The sequence below is a fragment of the Sceloporus undulatus genome, chromosome 3 (assembly GCF_019175285.1).
Source record: "Sceloporus undulatus isolate JIND9_A2432 ecotype Alabama chromosome 3, SceUnd_v1.1, whole genome shotgun sequence".
Lineage (NCBI taxonomy): Eukaryota > Metazoa > Chordata > Lepidosauria > Squamata > Phrynosomatidae > Sceloporus > Sceloporus undulatus.
The window spans coordinates 254,446,245-254,468,161 of NC_056524.1; the positions used below are offsets into that span (position 1 = coordinate 254,446,245).

Sequence of the window (21,917 nt, forward strand, 5' to 3'; positions counted from 1 at the left end):
ATTCTCATCAGTGATCCAAGGGAAATCTTTTAACTACTTCAATTCTCATCAGTGATCCAAGGGAAATCTTTTAACTACTTCAATTCTCATTAGTGATCCAAGGGAAATCTTTTAACTACAGTACTTCAATTTCCTCATCATCTAGGCTAAATTTATGTAAATCTAACGTAGTAATTATTTTTGTTTTCTTAATGTTGAACATTAAGCTTGCCTTAGCATTTCTTTAGTTTTCTTTAGGCTTTAATTAGTAAAGTGCCATCATATAAACATGCATACAGTTAAAAAATACAAAGGTTAATCCGACTAAATTCAATGGAGTTTATTCCCAGGGGAGAAATGTGTATGATTTAATCCTTAGTTACATTTTAGTCCCACAGAAAACAATGAGAAATTTGTCACAACTAATATTGATTAAAGCAGGACTAAAGCAAGACAAATTTGTGTTATATGTATTTTTTAAAAAATATTTTTAATGTTCTGATTAGTTTTATAATGAACTTCCTGTGGGTCTGTGCCAGACCACATGTTGTGTCACATACACAAAATAAAGTATTAAGTAGAAGAGGCTGTCCCTCTCTTCCCCAAATGTGAGAAAAGTGAAAAGATCAAAGTAGACAAATGGAAGTGGCTTTTATTTCTGAAGCAATGTATTCACAATTGTAATGTAAAGTTGAAATATAAACCATGTATGTGATTGTAAGTCAAATATGTAATCCCACAGGAAGCAAATATTACCACATAAAACGCTCAAATAAAAAATGCGAATAACAAAAGGTGCAATTACAAGCAATTTGAAGCAGCAATAGTATAAGGTGCTTTGATTCTTCATTTGTATCATCAGATTATCAATGAACAGGTTAATGACAAATTTTACATCACTTCTATAGACTGTAACAAATATGAGAATCTAAAAGTCATCCACATGCTATGTTACATGAAAGTGCTTTTTATATAAAAGGGATACATATAGATCAAATTTTAGCTAAATCACTATGTAATTTATTGGTATATTTTTAAAATGTAAAAATGGCATCAGTTTTATTGAGAGAGGGTATTTTTTAAATACTGTCATTGGAAACAATCCAACTACCAAATTGCTGCTACATATTGTTAAAACAACTTGTTCAGGAAAATCCAAGTACCATCCCATGATACAAACACAGACATACACAGATATCTTTATAGATCAATCTTACATTAGTTTATAAGCAAATATATTCAAAGTTCAGTTGTCTCTCACCCTTGCAAAGATCTACTGATTCCTAACATAACCCTTCTCTTTTTATTGGTATCAGAGATAGTAAAGAGAAGATGGAGAAATTACCCTAGATAAAGGCAAGTGCACAGCTGCAGAGATATTGGTGAAGGTTAGCTTAGGACCAAATAAATTGAAGTTAAATACTATGTGCTTAAATAGCAAGTTCAAAAAACTAGTGCAATACAGTACAAGGGGACATAAAGGTAAGATTACATTGTTAGCCATCACTCCTTGCTGGTTCATGTAGCATGGGAACACCATTGTTTCATCAAAAGAGAACAGGGTAAGAAAAATATAAGTGCGCATTTTACACAATCCAAGAGAACATACTTTTAAAAATGTATAAGGCCACAGGGCCAGCCCTACCCTTTTATCATTTTGAGAACACCTGTTTTTTGTCAACCTCAATTGATACCTATCTAAAGAACTTACTAAAATATCACATATATATGAAAAAACACATCACTCTGGTAATAGATATTTTTAAAAGTCATAGGTTAACCAAACGTATGTAAATGGAAATACATATTACAAATAACAGTTGCCATTTAAAAAGAAATTGGCTTTGTCCAGCAGCACTAATTTCATACACACACACATGCGCGTGCACACACACACAGAGTTTACTACGGCCTAATTTAGACACAATCATCTTGGTTTAATATTAATGCTTATCATAAATTATCGTTGTTAAGCTCCCACACACTTCCCCTCATCCCCTTGTGTGCCAATATTTGTGCTTAGAAATGGTTTCATTAAAACCCAGTTATGTCCTGTTGTATCTGAAACAGTTTAATGTCATTTTCCCAACCAGGCTCTGATATTAAACAAAGACAAAAAATCCTCAGTGAGGTTAATTGGGTGTTGTTACAGATACTGGGAACTATTCACTTGGATAGGTTATAATGACTGATCACTTAAATAAGTTCTGAAAGAACTGAAATAAGCTCTTTGCAACAAATCTGTGTTGTGCTATTTTACTTGTTAGGGCATGACAAATTTTAAGCCCAAAGTACTCTACAATATGAGACTCTAATGTGCTACAAAAGGCAGGCTCTTTGAACACATAGGGGACTTTCCTGCCAACAAGAACAATTTAGAATTTTAAGAAATCATTTTCTGAAATTTAAAGCTTTGGATGATTTTTACAAGTCAGTAATACACTTGGATTTCACTACAAACCACTGATAACAGCAACGCTTATAAACAGAACAATTTAGAGAAAGATTTAATGCTGTGAATATTTGCGGAAATTAACATTTCATCCAAATGTTCTGACAAAAAGTGTGTCAGGTTTGGCATTCAGGAGAGTAAGTCCTTTACTGGCATTTGGGAAGAGGTGTAGCACTGTTGATAGTGAATCATGATGTCACCTGTTAGTTTATTCAGCTTTAAATGCTGTAAGGGAGATGCAAAGGATTTTAAATTTATTTATTTATTTTTGCATGATGGTGCTTGAAAAATGGACATGGAGCAATGTCCATCAACACCAGAGTTTATTTTCATAATACCCAACTGGTAATGCTGTATCCCCTACTCTGGACATGGTATAACATTTGTTTGTGGTTTTCAACATCATGGAAAATGGCAATCAGAACAAACTTTGAGGCTATCTTCCTCATGTGCAAGTGCTTTGTTAAGAAGTCTGATTACATTTTCATCCCCTCACCCCCAGGATTATTTTAGCAGGCATTGAGGTCAGCTCTGAAACTCTGGGTTTCTCCATTGCTGAACACAAGAGTCCATGGAGGTACCAAAATATCAACAAACTATCACCTGTTGCATTTTTGATAGGGAACTTATGCTGCTACCAAATTAATGTGCAGAAAAGGAATAATAAAAATACACATGGATAACATGCTCTTGATGGGACAAGTCCTTTTAAACCTGATGAAGCCACTGCAACACAAATATCCCATTAAGATATCCAAATACCGTGACTTATCACTAAAGCACTTCACTCTCTCATGCCCTTCATTTTATTTTAAGAAAATTAGGTGTTTAGGGCCACATAATGTCTTTATACTTGCTGTCCCCAGATATTACATTACATATTTTTGGAGCAATAATTTCCATTGTTCTGCCTTTATACTGTAATTGTATATAATCTGGGCTCTTTAGCCCATATTGAATTTTTTAAAAGTCAAATGCCATCCTGAGCCATTAAATTGCAGATAATACTGAAAAGATAGAGGTGGTTAGTGCTACATTTGATTGCTTTTGACTTTTCTAATTTGTCTACAACTGGGCATATAGAAGACAATAATCTAGTGTAACATGAAGCATTCCAGATAATTATTTTGTGGATGTTAAGCATGTGATTCAATATATTCTATACCTGAAAACCTCATATAGGATCTGCCTGTCTGCTGATGTTGCTAGCTCACAAGACAGATTCAACACATTACTGGGGCCAAACCAAATAGGGAAAGCTGCTGCATGAACTGATGATACATCTTTCTCTTTCCAACCCTGTTGCAGCAGCCAAAGCAGAGGCAATGGTAGAGAACACGGGACCTGTAAAATATTGCTGTATTGCAACTCCCATGATCCCTCACCTTGGCTCTGCCAGGTAGGGATGACCATCCAACATCATCTGGAGAACTCTATGTTTCTTACTCTAGATTTAAAGTAAACAGACAAGGAACTGAAATTGAAATTAGCATATGATGCAACTAAATGGAGGACTGTATTAATGTACACATTATGCTAGGGCTAAAATTTTGAAATATTCAATTTTAGATTATAATCAGTATATATGCTGCATGCTAACTATGGTGCTGGCAAAGAGATTCAGTAATATTTTGTCTCCATGACCAGTTATTTGTAATCATTTAGAGCACTTCTACTGAAAGTGATGGTCTGTAGACCAATGCCAGTCTACAAACTATTGGCTGCCAGTCCATATTGGGTTTTTAGAAAAGCAAGATACAGTTGCAGTAAATGAGCATAAATATGATACCAGCCCTTTGCACATTGGGCGGGGGGGGGGGGGGGCGCCAGTCCCTCACATTGGATAGCTTAAAGAAGGACTGATTTAGAGAACTGGCTGTGAAGCTGCCTCAGGTCATAAACAGCATCAGATTATAGCTAAGGTAACACCAGTACACATGCATTACTTTTCCTCATACATTTTGTGCTGTGGTGGCTATATCTGTATATATTAGAAAATGTAAACTGAGAATTGGCTACAAGATAATACAAAAATGCTAGAGAATACTGTTAGTGCTCTGTTTATCTGTACTTACACAAGCCCTGGAGTTTACTTTCAAAAGCCTTGTGCAATTACTTTCTTGCATTCCCCAATTGCTACTACAGTCAGCAAAGGAATCTGCAATGAAACTGTACTCCTTAACAGGGGAGAAGCAACCCAAGACCACTTCACACTGCGAAAGAATATGGTTTGGAAACCAGGTTATTTCCCTGTAGTTCAGACTAGCACTGATTCTACTCGGTGCAGTTTATGGGCGGGAGGGGGGACAAAAAAGCCCATTTCAACTAGTGCATTTGGCACCAAACCTCTTAGTGGTTCTTTTTTAAAGAACCACAACAATCTGCATCTCTAATAGTGTGAGTAAACTATCCGATCGATTTGAATAGCAAAGCCACCCACCGTTCAGGAAATGGAGATGCCTCCATTTTGATCTGGAACAGTGGAAAATGGGAAATTCAGACCTGATTTAAATGCCGTGGGAATGGTGAATTGATTTTGAATCGATTCACAGATGCGAATATCTCAGTGCAAAAAATTAAAGTGTGACTGGACCCATAGTGTCTACCAAATCTCTCTGAGGAGCAATACTACTGTCAAGAGGCCAACTGAACTGTAGGAATTGAGGAAGGGAGAAAATGGGGTTCCTTCTTTTTCTGGGACACTCTAAATTCACTGCCCAGAGATGGCATAGACTTATACCAAAGGCAGAAGGCCCTGGCATTTGGCTAAATCAAGTATGTCTTTGTAAGATGAAGAAACTCTCTCTTCAGGAAGTCCAGCTTTTCCTCATCTACCATCAGTCAATTGTTATAGTGGCCATCCGGAACTAGTACCAGGCTGCTTCTGCCCAGGAGAAAGGTGGGAGGGCTACTTCATAGCTGGGCTAAACGTTTACTTCAAAAGCCTTCCCTGGCACTGTGTTTTTTGTTTTTTTTTTGGTTAAAGGTTGAGTATCCCTAATCCAAAATGGGTTTCAGATTTTGGAATATTTGCGTATACATAATGAGGTATCTTGGAGATGGGAACCAAATCTAAACACAAAATTCATTTATGTTTCATATACACTTTATGCACGTAGACTGAAGGTAATTTTATACACAATATTTTTTAATAATGTTGTGCACAAAACAACGGCTGCATACACTGAACCATCAGAAAGGAAAGGTGTCACTATTTTAGCCACTCATGAAAAATGTTTTGATTATGGAGCATTTCAGACTTTTTGATAAGGGATACTCAACCTGTATTGCTAAATCGTTGTCATATCAGACAAGCAGGGCACCATGCTAGAATATTAAATATGCTTGATTTTTGCTTACAGAAATTGCTTACAGTCTGATTGATCTACTCTGTCAAAACTGGTTTCTTGAGGAAGAAAATTGGAACAACAGATTCTTCTGGCCAGAAAAGTTGTTCTTATCCTTTTAGTCTTCATCTTCAAAGGTCAATGTCCCAAAACATTATATAACAATAACACTACAATCTTCTTCAGGAAATCACCATCTATATATTTTGTAGTTAAGTAATGTGCATTTGGAAAAAATTACATCATGTTTATCATTCTGTTATAAATATGAATTTATGTTCCACTTTGCAATTGCAAGAGATGGAAAATTGCTGCAATTCCCAGATGTTTAAAGTCCTGATATTTCACAAAGTTATTTATGAAACAAAATTAGCCTGATGTGCAACTCAATTAAAATGTTTGATTTAAATTATTTACGTAGTTCCATACTTATTTAATGAAAATTCAAATGTAACTCATCCCATTTGGTACCTCTCAAATGTCTCTCAATGGGATTAAATTAACACTTTATGTTTAATTTCATATAGATATGACTCAACAATTAATTCCCTCTCCCTGTAGCAAAATATACTCTTAATTTCAAAGTCCTCCAGTTGTGCTTTGGCAAAACTGACCTTCATTTGTCTTCCCCCACCACACACCCCCCCCAACAGATAGCTCACAAATACTTGCTAGGCTACAAACTAGTTCATAAAATTTGATGACTTTACATTCCACAGCACATACCTCCAATATGTGGAAGAAAATATCAACAGTAAAAAAATAAGAAGATGATGGTAATACTTTGTAATTCTGAGTTACTTGCATGCACAGTATGCTCACATATTTACCATGCTTACTTGTTTGGTCGTTCCCCCTTAAAGTTGTTAGGTCCAAGTTACTTCATGTTGGTAAAGTATGAACCTTTCTGAAAAGCCTCCTTAAATTCCAAATTAAAATAATTCAGTATTATAATAATCCAGCACTATGCATACTTAAGTACTTTTGCTAATTCAATAATATCTTAAATAATAATACAGGTTGAGACTCCCTTATCTGAAATGCCTGGGATCAGAAGTACTTTGGATTTCAGAATTTTTAGATTTTGGAATAGCTGAATACACATAATGAGATCTTGGAGATGAGCTCCAACTCTCAACATGAAATTAATTTATGTTTCATATACACCTTCTACACATAACCTGAAGGTCATTTTATACACAATATTTTTAATAATTTTGTGCATGAAACAAAGTTTGTGTACACTGAACCATCAGAAAGCAAAGGGATGAGCCACCAATGTGGACGATTTTGGTATCTTTTGGATTTCGGAATTTGGGATAAGGGAGATTTAGCCTGTAATTTAAAAAGGTGCCAATGCATAAATGAAATAAAAACCTTGATCAGTATTCTTAATCACCTACTTAATTAACCTAACTTTTAATTCTTGATTATTTACACAGATGCTCATTTATTTACTTCTTTGGTGGCTCTCCCCAAAGTATGTTAAGGTCCACATTATATAACTAAGGGGTGAAACAGATGGACCCTTTGCGGCGGCTTCCCAATGGCTTGGGAGCATGTTGTTTAGACGATGCATCCCCCTAAGCTGGCAGGAAGCTGCTCTGAAGCCTCCTGCCTGACTGCACAGAGGGCAGCTTTGCGGTGCTCTGGTGGCACAGCATTTAGACGTCACACATCACAGGAGCGCTGTAAACTTGAGGCGGTGATGGAAAAGCTTGTGCTTTGCTGGCTCAAAAAGGAGCGGTTTTCTGCTGCTTCTTTTTGCACCGGCAAACAGTTAGGTTGGGGTTGTGGCATGTGGTTGCAACGGCCCCAACCCAGCATTCAAAGGGGCAGCATTAAGCCACCCCTTTAGGGCTGTCTGTTTAGGCCCTAACTTACCTCTCCTGGCTTGCGCCCCTCCCACAAAAAACACAGAATGAGATGTCATTCACCTGTGTTCTGATGACCAGCAGAATGGACCTCCTTCTCCCCATACAGCTGATGCCTAGTAAAGTAGGTTGGGCAATAGTGACACAATTGGGATTTAGTAGCGATTGTGAATACGGAATGGTTACAGATGAGTAAATTTAGGTAACTTTTCTGTATTCATGAGTGCTATTTAGTAAAAATTGTGACACTGTTGTTAAGCTGACAAAGAATACTGATCTTTCTTAACCCATTTTTTGGGTTGTACCTGACCTCACTCAAAGCAAAGAAACACAATGTTGTTTTGTCTACTCTTATGTTTAGCGTTTAGATAAAAAGATGCAGATTTTGGAAGAATGTGGGGGATTGCTTCAGGGAAGAGGAAAACAAAAAATATTTCTATCCTCATTCCACTGATACATTTCATCAGCAGAACATTAACTGGATAACAGTTATAGTGCCTAAAAGTTTAGTAATCATTTAGTAAATCATTTCCAAGAAAGAAATCCATTTTAATATTATTATTGAAATGTATACAAGCCTGAAATTAATATAGATATCTTTTTGTGGAAGATTCACATTTAATCACACAGTGGTGAAAATCAGGGCTTTTCTTTTGTACAAACACTTATTGAAGTGAACTGAAATTCCTTGGTCTTGTGAACCTTTCATATGTTTTGCTTGGGAAAATTTCTCAATGAGCAGGGCTTCCAGGTATCTAATGCAAAATTTTAAAATATTGAAAATATATGAATACTACTTCTTAATACTTTGGTGAAATTGGCTTAAGTAATTTTCATCGTAGCATTTGCAGGTAACACTGAGCCATGAGAAAATATTAAGAGCTGAAATCACTGTCATTGCAAAAAGAACTTATTCCAAACATGAAGTGAAGAACAGTGTCCCTAGCAATACCCAGTAGAATATCTACTGAAGGGGGTTAATAAAGGGAGTTAACAAGAACTATAGCAGGAAAAGAAGGTCCAGAAATGACTGTTCCTCTAATTTGTTCTTTAGAATTATTCAGTGATTTGGAGTTGCACACTAGAACATGGATGACAGTTTTCATTTGTTTTTGAGTGGATGGAAAAGTATGTGTTAATTCCTTTGATCTATGTTAACTAGCAGCAAGAAGAACTAGAAGAGTAACAACACAATGCTCTCTTCTGTGCATAGCAACATAAAATAATCAGCATAAAATATTTGTAGGTATTCTTTAAAAAGTATGACATGCCATTCCAGTTTCCAGCAGCTTTACCATTATGTTCATCATGTTCACTGTGCAACTTCATTTATCAAAGACACCTCCGTGCTGCCATTAAAAAAACAAAACACATTCAACATGTTTGTATACATGGGAGTGCTGCTTTTTTTGATAAGGAGGACCTAAGAATCTGAAAGCAGACGGCTTTGACGGATAATCTTCTGCACTTAAAGGAAATAACACGGTGGGTGAGATTTAAGGTTATGATAGAATGGGAGATCCGTTGCAAATTCCCTTCAACCTGTACACTCAAGATCAATTGAAACTGAAAGAGCACAATTAAATGCATAGCATTTTACCATAATCAACACTTCCACAGACTCTGTGGACTCTTCTGTTAATCCATATTCTTAAAAAGCTTTCTACAAAGGAAAAAGTGTATATAAACACAATTTAAAATGGTAATCAAGGTTATATTATCTAAAAAATCTTAAATTTTGTATGGTAAATAATTGGCTTTTTGGAATAAGCACCACCCACAACATATTACATAGACTTCATAGAGCTTTACACTTACTCTACCTTGCTCTGCATTTGACTACGATAATTTGCCAGCACAGCTTATGCTTCCTGATAAGCTGGATAATTACTGGAAGGTTTGGAAGGTTACATTAAATGTGCTCTTCCAATAGTCTGTATGTGGGAAAAGATGCTTAGCAAAACATAGCAGTAATAATTACATCAAATATTGAGATGTTTGCTTATTACTTTATAAGTCTATCATCTGACAGAAGCTGAGCTTTAAAGCCCTAGTTTTCCACTACGATTCCTTCAAGGAATTGATCCGTGCACAGATTTTTAGGGCAGGTCCTAGCTTAATATTCATTGCACTCATAAGATGATCCTCTTTTAGTAAGAGAAGAGCCTGTCCATCAATCTCTTGGGCTCGAAATTCATCAGCAATTTCTTGACAACCTGCAAAGAAATAACAAATACTATTTTAAAAAGAAACAGTGACTTTAAAAAAAACCGAGGAATTTTTCAAGTGTGGCTTAATGATTTTAAGTGTGAAAAGGAGGAATATGTTTATTTCAATTGGACTTGAATTGAAATCTTTAGCTGTATTCCTAATTGTAGCAAGGAGCATTCTCTCTAGGTTTTCAGCCCTTGGTGGAACAATGGTCTTTCTTTCTACTGCCGCAGAAATATCAACTTGTTGGAAATAATTACAGAATGTGGAAATAGTTCATTAAGTTTAAAAAGTTTCAACAACAAAATTAAAAATTTCTATTTTAATTGTGACATGCCAACAGGGTTTAAGTTTTACACCAATTATTATCAATTCCCATTATTTTAGCTCATTAAATTTCTTGGAAATTTGATGTGTGTGTAAGAGGGGGGGGGAAGGGAGAGAGCGCCATTTTTAGCAATATTAAAGTATTTTAAAAAAATAACCAGACAGATTTTTATTAATAAATAATGGAGCAATTTGATGAATGGATTAAATTAAATTAACTTTCCCTCAACAGCTCAATATTAAAGGATTCATTTTCCTTAACAATTTAATGTTAACACATTAACAGCAGTGCTAACCTTTCAAGTTCTGCTGCAGACACACTGATAATACACCTGAAATAGTACATGCCTGTTCATCAAATCTCTGCCTGCTCTAAAAAAAGAGTACTTCTGTTACCTGGGTTGGGAAATACTAATATTCTCTTACAGATGAGACAGAAAGTATTGCTCAGTTCCAAAAGTTCAAAAGTGCCATAATGCATCATTCAGTACATAAAGGAGGAATAAAGACAAGTTAAATACCCCTCCCCCAATGATGTCCATGTTAATTAGTCATGCTCCCTAGCAAGGCATGTCAAATGGTTTTCCAGATGCCTGTGGACTGCATTTACCATTATTGGCTCCCAACTCCTAACTGTATTCCTCATATCAACTATCCTGGCTCGGGTTGTCCAAGAACATCTGTGGGGTTACATGATTCTCACCCCTAGTTTAAGGTATGAGCATTTTCAGGGACAGAGCCTTTGCTCTGGAACTCTAGTGTGAGGGGGTTCCCAGATCATGTGGAACCTTTTCTGCATAAACTTTTGCACTTCAAAGCTGTGTCCCAATATGCATTTGTGCTGACTGCATGAATGTCAGAGCATGGCTTAGAAAATTTTCTTTTTGGGGTACCAGTCCCACAATCCCATTCCAACATGAGTTCTGAGGATCTATATTCCAAAACCTTTTTCAAGCTTTGGCAGGGGCAGGGCTAGTCAGCAGGTGTAACTATGTCCAGCTATGCAGAATGGTCCTGCTGGACAGCTACCAACTGGGGATGCTTTAGCTTGCAATCATGCACTGAGCAGGAAGGGCTGAAATTGATATCACATGAGATTCTTCCAATTTTATCATTCTAATACCTCTGAGTAGGGCTAGAGATCCAAAGGAGCAAGAAGTGCAAGAAAGTTGTATCTCCTGTTCCTATCATGTTGTTGTTGTTGTGTGCCTTCAAGTGGTTTCTGACTTACGCCGACCCTAAGGGGAGCCTATTATTGGGTTTTCTTGATGAGTTTCTTCAGAGAAGGTTTGACTTTGTCATCCTCTGAGGCTGAGAGTGTGTGACTTGCCCAAGGTCACCCAGTGGGTTTCCATGGGCGAGCCGGGATTCAAACCTTAGTTCCCAGAATGGTAGTCCAATACTCACATCACAGCCACATCTAACATACTCTTGGATTATTGCTTATTCTTTCTTATGCCTTGCTTCACAGAGGCAACACAGTATCCACAATAGTAATACATGGCAACTCCTCAGCTTCTTGCTCTGGTCACATGATTTTGTCCTGCTTCCTTCACTCAAAGAATAATCCCTCTGTGCTCTTATGCTGTGTAGAGGAAAACCTTGCATAATTTTGCAAGCCAGAATTTTACGGGGATGAAGATGGGATGAAGTCTTTATTCCAGCACCCAAGTACTGCTGTAGCAGACTCATTTTCTGCCATCTAGTGAAAACACAAGTAGGCAGGAGAGACTTGGGAGTGTTCAAAAAGAAGCCAAGGTTGAATGGAAAAGAGTCTGACACATTAGCTCTTCTCTCACATCACAAAACACTCACTAATATCCTATGAAGTACAATAACATTCAAAATCCACGAAATAGTGGTACCTTTACTGAGCCAACCAAAATGTACTTTTGTGTATTTTGGTTGGCCCAATAAAGGTACCACTATTTTGTGGATTTTGGAGATTGTACAGTGTGCCTGCGCCAAGAGTGGGCTTGCCAGCCATGATTTGAGCTTTTGCGGATGGCAAGCCCCAGCTTTCTGAATGGGCATGTGTGCATGTAGCAGCATCAAAGGGAGCGCGTGCCAATTGAGAAGAACAGGACTTAAGGTCCCACATTTTTTACTATCCATGGGGTGATCCGAAATGGACCCCCATGGTTAGCAAGGGTGCACTGTACCTTACTATATGGTGAACACAGCTACCCTTGAAAAAATGTCCAATGAGACAGGTTTTAATGGAGGTGTTAAGGTAAGAAAAACCTGAAGATTTTTTAAAAACATAAATCATGCAAACCAAGCAGCTACTTAGGAAACATGGGCCTGGAACAGATGGGCTTTTGTGGCCCTCGTCACGTGCGAGGGTTGCCTGGTGGCTGGAGCACCCACATGGCCAGCCAGCAACCCTTGCATGTGACGAGGGCACCGCAGTTGCGGCGTGCCCACAGACAAGGCGCGTAATAGTGACGTCACGGCTGCGCCACAAAAAGGAGCCACTTCCGGGTGCTCCTTTTTTGCTGCATAGCAGCGCCACGCAATTTGGTTGCTGTGGCGCTGCTGCGCAGCAAAGAGAGGCACCTCCCCGGCGCCTCTTTCTAGCGGTCTGTACCCCACCTTAGGCTACAAGGGAAAGGGTTTCCTTGCTGGCACTCTGACTATATAATGCCTCCATAGGGAGGCTTGTCTGGTGCCTATCATGTTGTCATTTTGACAAGAGACAAAGATCTTTTTATTTTCCCAGGCTTTTAAATATGAACTGCTCTTCCTCTGAAAATTACTTACATTCTGTCTGGCATTTGCTTTACTTTGACTGACTAGTAATTTTATGCTGTTGTTTTAAATTGTGATGTTTTAATTTGTTATTTTTATCTTTTTGTCACAATGGAAATCTGCAGAAAAAATTGAATTCCTAATGTAAGAATGGACACAAGAATAAATAAATGCTCTCAAAGTATTCCAAAGCGACCACTGGAAGCAAAGTACAGTATGCAAATAGATAAGCATAACAGTCACACCATTCTGTTTCTCTACCATTAAAACGGGCTTTCATCTATTTCTTCCTCTTTTTACCTCAAGATAGTAATGCTGCCCCTCAAACATTCTTAGCAAATTCACATAACTTCCAATTGCATACCTGGCAAAGAGTGTATGAAGGCCCAAACATCTTCAACAGTCCATATGGATGGGTCAGATTGCACAGCTGGTAACAAATCTATGTTTTCTGCTGACTTTCTAATTCTCAGATCCCTAAGTTCACGTTCTCTTTCCCTTTCACTTTGCCTTCGCAGGCGAGTGGTCATGGCAACTGGCACACTATCTTCTTGAGAAGCCAAGTCTTCTTCTGCAGATGGATAAGTAATTGGAAGCTGGAAAATGCAGTACAGATAAACCACAGGATAACCTTTTTCCTTTACAATTCTAACAAAAGGATATTATGGAGAATTCAGTTGGTATTCCACAGACCTGTCTATGGAAGGGTTCTCTAGGAGCTCCATCACAACTGCCTGGCCGTCGCCCACGTCGCCCAAGGCTTTGACTATCTGGGTTCCGGTTCCAACGACTGCTCTTGTCTGCTGAATATAATCCAAATTTCTTACTGCAACTGACATTGTACCTAAGGGTAAAAACAAATAAAAATATTTCAGCTCTGCTTACAGACATGAGATGTCAAAAGCTAAACAAGAACTGAGGAAAGAATCATAGAATCACAGAGTTGGAAGAGACCACAAGGGCCACCCAGTCCAACCTCTGCCACACAAGAAAACGTGATCAAAGTGTCCCCAACAGATGGCCATCCAGCCTTCAAAGATGGAGACTACACCATTTTCAGAGGGAGTGTGTTCCACTGTTGAACAGCTCTTACTGTCAGGAAGTTCCTCCCAATGTTTAGTGGAATCTCTTTTCCTGTAGCTTGCATCCATGAAAAGAGATTTCACCTAAACATTAGGAGGGATAGTAAAGGAAAAAAGAAACACTTTAATACCATCTTAGAAGAAAGGCAGGATACAAATGTAACAGAGGTTTTTCTAACCAATACTTGTCAAAGTTCTTTTAACACATAGTTTAAAATGTAACATGCTTGAAATAGCTATATATATATCAGACTCATCCAACCTGTTGCCCCCCTGGTATTGTCCAGATGTTGGATTGAAACTCTGATTACTGTCAGCCAGCTAGCACAACTGAAGGTCAGTATTGTAGGGGTTGGAGGGCACGAGATTAGAGAAGACTGGTATATATTCATAATTTAAGGAAACTGTGACACAGTTCAAGATAGTCTATTACCTGTCAAAGCTATAATCAAATTTACCTACATTTATTCAATCAAATTGAACTGAATAATTTTAGATATATTTTAAAAACCTAAGATCTTAAAGAAGATACCATTTTAAGGACTCTGAATAGATATAACAATACTGTATTATATGAGTAAAAACAACAACAACAGAATAGTTATTGGACAGGATCTAAAGAATGATAAGTGTACCTCTGTAAGTCCAAAGCGGTTTTAGGATTTGTTACTTTCAAGCTGTGGCTTTCCATGTCAGATAGCATGCTGAATCCTAATATGTAGTGTCATCAAACTGTTGGTTCACAGGATTTTGCTCTCAGATTCTGTGCTATATTTAAAGAGGAATAGGCCTAAAAATATATTTTTTAAAAATCTGAAATTCATTAATAGAATACCTCTTAGCACAGGACATGGTGCAGAACCGCTTTGACCGCAGGAACTTGTTCGCATAGCCCATTTTCCCACAGAACTCACACTTGAGGAGATCAGTTTCCATCTCATCTAGTCCCTCTAAAGAAAAGAACAATATAAATTCAGTGACTTGAACAGTGTTTTTTTAAAAAAATTCTCATCTCTTAAATGAAATACTTCCTAAAGAATCTATCATGACCTAATATCAGGATGTGTTTATACAGTCAAAATATTCCAGATCCATTCCCAAGAACAGCTGGATTTAATGACCCTAATATTGTTGTTATTACTGTGTGCATTCAAGTTGTTTCCGCTTAATGAAATCAGGTTGTTTCAGCTTAACGATCACGCCTAAGGCGACCATGGGGTTTTCTGGGGCTGAAAGTGTGTGACCCACCCAAGGCCACCCAGTGGGTTACCATGGCTGAGTGAAGAATCAAACTCTGGGCTCCAGGATAATCCAATACTTAACTACACCATGCTAGCTCTAATAAACTGTGTAAATTTATTTATATACAGTTGGCCCTCCACAGTTGCGGTTTTGACTTTTGAAGATTTGATTAGTTGCAGTTTTGATTAATATGTTCTCTCTAGGAATTGTTAGGTTCCCCCAGCACAACTCTGCCAGAGGTTGGCCACAGAGTTGTGCCAGAGAACCTAGAAGTTCCTAGAGAAAACACTTCTCTAGGCATTTATAGGTCGTCCAGCATGGTTCTATGTTCAAACTTCTGGCAGACGTTGACCATAGAGTGTGCCGGAGAACCTGGAGATTCCTAGACTTCTCTCAGGTAAAAAGAAGTGTTTTTTATTTGTGATTTTTCAATATTCACAGGGGTCCTTTACCTCAGCAAATTGGGGGGGGGGGAACCAGTGTACATAAACTATTATGCAAAATTTATAGAACCTATGAAGAAGAGTCAAATTAAGTGTGAAGCAATTAGCCCAGAAAGTTTCAACTCTCACTTGCAGAGAACTGGAGAAAGTAGGGAATGAACCTGGATCCTTTTTATACAAAGTGTATATTCTGTTACAAAGCTAACAATGCTGTCCATAGGTCTGTAAACCACAGACAGAAGGAACTGGTTATCTTAGTTCTTCCTAATACTTCTGATCTTGCACCAGGAATTTTCAAGCCCATTGTCACTTCTTTAAGTGCAAGAAACAGACTTTAAAATACTAAAATGAATTTTAGCAAAATCTTCCTGAAAAATATGAGCTTTTGGGGAATGCAACAGACTACATTAGAAAGTGGTAGACTGTCATTAATTGGAGGTTTTTAAACAGGGGTTAGAGGTTCACACTGGCAGTGAGCTGGAGTAGATAGATGGTCCTTGCAGTGGCTTCCAGCTTAGTAATACTATTCTGTAGAGAATGAAAAAAAATTGCTGTGAAGTGACATTTACCCATCCAACTTCTTTTGTTGGATTGCAGCACTATAGGTCTTTTTGATCCCACTGCTGCCACCAATTATAATAATAATAATAATAATAAAGTTTTTATTTATATCCCGCACCTTCCTTCGATCAGGGCGGCTTACAGTATAAAATTTAAAACAACAATACATACAATAAAATCCAAAATACATCACATATAAACAATAATAAAAAACACAGGCTAAAAGCCCCAAAGCCCTTCCTCTTGGCCACGAAAGAGGAGGGAGGCCCACAGGATTTTTAATCGGGGAATGCCTGTTGGAACAGGAAGGTCTTCAAATCCTTCCTGAATTGGGCCAGGGTGGTAGTCGAGCGGAGCTCAGTGGGCAGCGTATTCCAAAGGGCTGGGGCAGCAGTGGAAAATGTCCTCCTTGTGGTGGAGGACAATCTAGCCCCAGGCACCTTCAGTAGCTGCTGCCCAGATGTCCTGAGGGTGCGAGGCGGAATGTACGGGGAGAGGCGATCCTTTAGGTAACCTGGACCCAAGCCATTTAGGGCTTTATAGGTAATAACCAACGCCTTATATTGGGCCCGGAAGCGAATAGGCAACCAATGGAGATCTTTCAACACCGGTGTTATATGGCTGGTCCTGGGAGCACCAGTGACCAGCCGGGCTGCCATGTTCTGAACCATTTGCAGCTTCCGAGTTTGATATAAGGGTTGCCCCAAGTAGAGTACATTGCAGAAATCCAATCTCGAGGTCACCAGAGCATGTACAACAGTTTCTAGGTCCCTCTGGGCCAGGTATGGGCGCAGCTGGCGAATAAGCCGAAGCTGATAACAGGTGCTCTTGACTGTCGCGTTCACCTGAGCAGTCAGGTGTAGCGACGAGTCAAGAAGCACCCCCAGACTGCGCACGGAGTCCTTCACAGGGAGCGTGACCCCGTTCAGGACAGGTGGAACCACCGCCATTCCTGGACCAGGGGAACCTATAACTAGTACCTCCGTTTTCTCTGGATTCAATTTGAGTCGGTTTTCCCTCATCCAGCCCATTACTGACTCCAGGCATGCCACGAGAGGAGAGACCCCATCCCCAGTCACTGCATCAGTCAGAGACATAGAGAAAATGATTTGGGTGTCATCAGAGTACTGATAACCCCGCGCCCCATGTCTCCGGATGATCTCTCCCAGCGGTTTCATGTAAATGTTAAATAGCATGGGAGACAGAATGGCTCCTTGAGGGACCCCAGTTTTAAGGGCCCGCTCGTCGGAGCACACGTCTCCCAGCTGGACCATCTGGGACCTCCCAGAGAGGTAGGACCGGAACCACTGGAGCGCAGTGCCCCCCAATTCCCACCTCTGCCAGGCGTCCCAGAAGGATACCATGGTCTATGGTATCGAAAGCCGCTGAGATGTCCAAGAGCACCAACAGGGACACGCTTCCCCTGTCGACGCTCAGACGGAGATCATCGACCAAGGCGACCATGGACGTCTCAACCCCGTAGCCCGCCCGGAAGCCAGTTTGAAATGGGTCCAGATAATCCGTTTCATCCAAGACCGCCTGAAGCTGGATTGCAACCGCCCTCTCGATCACCTTTCCCAAAAATGGTAGCAGCGAAACAGGCCGATAATTATTATGAACCAGGGGGTTGAGGGAGGGCTTTTTTTAGAATAGGTTTTACTATGGCCAATTTCAGTTGTGATGGAAATTGCCCATCCCTCAAAGATGTATTAACTATCTGGCGTAACAAAGTTGTTACCGCCGATCCCCCCTGGGCCACTAACCACGAGGGACAGGGATCGAGAGAGCAGGTTGTCTTCCGAACACTTCCGAGGATCTTGTCCACATCCTCGGTACTCACCGACTCAAACCGATCCAGTTTAATAAAGTCCACCTTAGGTTCTGCTAAAATGTCGGCGTTCAGACCTTCGCTTATCCGAGATGTTTTATCCGCAAAAAAGTCGTTAAATAAGTCACAGCAGGCCTTAGTAGGTTCAAGGATCTGATTCTGAGCGGGAGGGAGCTGAGTTAGCTCCCTGACCACCCTGAACAACTCTGCCGGACGCGACTCTGCGGACGCAATACGAGCACCATAGAACGAATTCTTTGCTGCTCGTATTGCCTCTCCGTAGTCCTCTAACAGTTGGTCTAGGAGAGCCTTGTCGTCTAAGCAAAGGTGTTTCCGCCAACGGTACTCTAGCCGTCGCAGTGCCCGCTTCCTTACCCGGAGATCTTCCGTATACCAGGGCTTGCATTTGGAAGCGGGCCTGAGAGGGCGCTTAGGAGCGATACTGTATATAGCCCTTGAAAGACCGGTATTCCAGATACCGGTGAGGGCATCAACAGAGTCGCCATCGCTTCCAACCATGGACCCCTCTAAGGCTTCCTGGAACCTTTTGGGTTATGTGAAGGTGACGGCCACTATCTCATCAATTCTTCACTGTCAGGTTCGAACGCAGGACTCTCTTAAGTGTCTCCTGCACTATAATCCTCTTCAGATGCCAACCCTCTGGGTTTCAAATTTCCCCCTCAGCTTGGCACCAACTATTCTTTGACATCCACACACCCACTATCTAATGTGTCCCAAACCTAAAATACTTTTCTCGATGTTGGTAGCGTTTTTAATGTGTTTCTGAAATTATGTAAGGCAGCTGCTTGTTGAAACAAAGTAATAAATTTATTTACAAGTCAGCTTGAATACAGTATCTCTTTTAGTGGATAGTGTTCACAATTGATATGGTGTATAAATACTTTATTTACACAGTTTGACAGTTTCTTTAGCTTGTCTTTGTAATTGTTTCTCTATAGCTTTATATATGTTTCCTTACAGACTAAGTTCTCACAGAACCTTTATCAAGCTTTTCTATCTTATAACCCTTCTGGTTACCTGTGACTCCACTAGTCAACAAACACTATGTCTCCTGCAGGACACTACAACAATATAATTAAGAATACTCTTCGTCTCTTCTTGGGTACCTAAAACCCTTTCTAACTGCCCCTCACAGCAGCTTAACCTAGCTTCAATGGTGCTTCACCCCTCAGAACACAATAAGCATCAACCCCCTTTAAACCTGCTCCTCCCTCTTATATATTCACTCCTGGAAGCAGCCTCCACCTTTCCTGGCTTCGCTCCCATCAGCTAGTGCCAAGGTTCCCATCTGCCTGTTTTCTCCAAAATTGCTTTCTGAGATTGGGTTAAACATATGACAAAACCTTCTTGCTCTTATAATCTGCCTTGGCATGGTCTTTGCTGGTATTGCTGGCAATGCAGGTAAGCACCCAGCCCAGGAGCTCCACCTATTTACACTCCATGTGCTCGGTGCTACTTTTACCCAGAATGAATGAGACAATGAGCTTTGGCACGGTTGGGATGCAGCAAACCATGGCTTTCTCTATGGCACTGACACAGATGGGGCCTCAACAGCACACACCCTGGATGGCCTTGTTACACCACCTCAGGCTGAGGTGGGCTCGCAGAGAGACTGCAAACAAGAAGAGGCTAGTAAGCTCCTATTAAAAATGGTGTAGTTCAGCAGTAGATGTGGTGGCAAAAAATTCATGAACAGTTGAATCCATGGATGTTAAACCCATGAATGTGGAGGGCTGACTGTACTGTAGTTCACATTACTAAATGTGATATCAGTGCAAGAAAACTAATACAATATTAGTCAACTATATTAATGAGATGGGGGAGTGATCTCCCAATATCAGATACAAGCCTATTGTACTTTAACATGCCTTGCTCATTTCTTTGACTTATAATGAGCTTATACAGGCAGGTTTAATGATGAATATTAAGAAAACAAAAATAATGACCATAGAAGAATTACATGAATTCATCCTAGACAATGTCAAATTAAATTTTGATTCCCATATCTTGGAACAAACACTGATTGAACTGGAGACTGCAGTCAAGAAATCAGAAGAAGACTAGGAATAGAAAGGGGAGCTATGAAAGAACTAGACAAGATCCTAAAGTGCAAAGACATAACACTGAATACTAAAGTTAGGATTGTCCAAGTCATTGTATTCACCATTACTATGTATGGATATGACAGCTGGACAGTAAAGAAAATAGATAAGAAGAAAATCAATTCATTTCAGATGTAGTATTTGAGAAGAGTGCTGAAGATATTGTGGATGGCCCAAAAGTCAAAGAAATAGGCCTTAGATCAGATAAAAGCCCAAATTGTCCATGGAAGCCAAGGTGACTAAACTGAGGTTGTACTTTGGACACACTGTGAAAAGGTACAGCTCATTAGAAAAGGCTTCATATGAAAACTGGAAGGCATCAGAAAGAGAGGAAGACCACAAGTCAGATGACTAAATGCAACCAGGGAGACCATGGACCTGAGCCTGCAGGACCTGAGCAGAGAAGTAGAAGATAGGGAATCTTAGAGATGTCTTATCCACAGAATCTCCATGAGTTGAGGTCAACTCAAGAACCGTTAACAACAACCACAACAACAAAGAATACATTTGTTAACAGCAGTAGCAAGTACATTTCTATACTGCTTATCAGTGCACTTAAGCACTCCCTAAGTGGTTTACAACTGTAATCTAATTGCTCCCAACAATCATTTTAGCAACCTCGGAAGGATCAAGCCTGAGTCGAGCTTGAGTTAAAGGCAGGACTATCCAAAATTAAATATGTTTAGGTCCCAATGTACACCACTTTGAAATCCTTAGATACAGGATGGAACGTAAGTATTTTAGTAAACAAATATATATAAATCTCAGTGGAAGAAACATAAGCATTTGTTTAATTCTTTCATTATAGTCACTGGGAGTTATTTTGCCCTGTTAATTAAACTGGTACATAGTGGCCATTCTATTGAACTCTGCCATGTTTGCAAGATTATAGATCATAAACCTCAGGAAATAGCTTTCTACTATCTTGGTGCCATCTTCATCTGAAGAGTAGAATAAATGTGTAAAATAAATAAATACACACTGCCTAGAGAATAGCTTTTAGAATTTAAAGGTTTTTTAAAGGATTATTTCACCTATCTCAAGGAAAGGATTATTTCACATGCTATCTTTTCATTGTATGGAAGCTGTACACAGCTGGAAATTCAGCTCTGTTTTATTTATTCACATAGTTTAGATCTCATACCTTCAATACAAATGTGTATTAACAGAATAGAAGATGCTGCAGCTTAACCAGATTAATGCTATTTACAGGTAAAAAGCACCACTAGAGATATACCTTGGCTTAATATATAAAAGGAAATTCCTTGTTTATATTTGCCATCTCATCTGGGATTCCAGCCATGAACTGCTAAAATGGCAATATTCACTTGTATAATCAACATAATTCACTGTTGTCAGGCTGAAGAGAATGGAAGACATATGTCTGTGTCAATCTGGTTCTCACCTCACCAAGCCGAACTTAATGGAATCTGAGTTTGTAGCACAGATATTACAGTCATCATAAAACAATGAGTCCATAACATGCAGCTGACTGATGTAGCAAGGAAGACTGAGGAACACAGCTGATGCATGCTCAGTTACCACAGTATTTTGTGGATGCCATCTGATGTAGACTGGGATGATAATCTAACAGCATGCAATATAAAATAAGATTTGACATCTACAAGTAACATTGTTTTTGACTAACTGCTATTTGGAAACTCTCTCCTAACAGAATCTGAAATCTTAGGACACAG

General features: G+C 39.2%; 1 protein-coding gene across 1 annotated transcript in view; it reads right to left on the bottom strand.

Moving 5' to 3' along the window:
• Nucleotides 1–6,928: 6,928 nt before the first annotated feature.
• The window catches only part of PHC3 (polyhomeotic homolog 3), an 82,881-nt gene continuing 67,892 nt past the window's right edge, over nt 6,929–21,917 (bottom strand). Inside the window, 4 exon segments of the mRNA XM_042457492.1 lie at nt 6,929–9,868; nt 13,306–13,537; nt 13,635–13,785; nt 14,859–14,973. Coding sequence (XP_042313426.1) covers nt 9,714–9,868; nt 13,306–13,537; nt 13,635–13,785; nt 14,859–14,973 — 653 coding nt within the window. The 3' untranslated portion in view covers nt 6,929–9,713.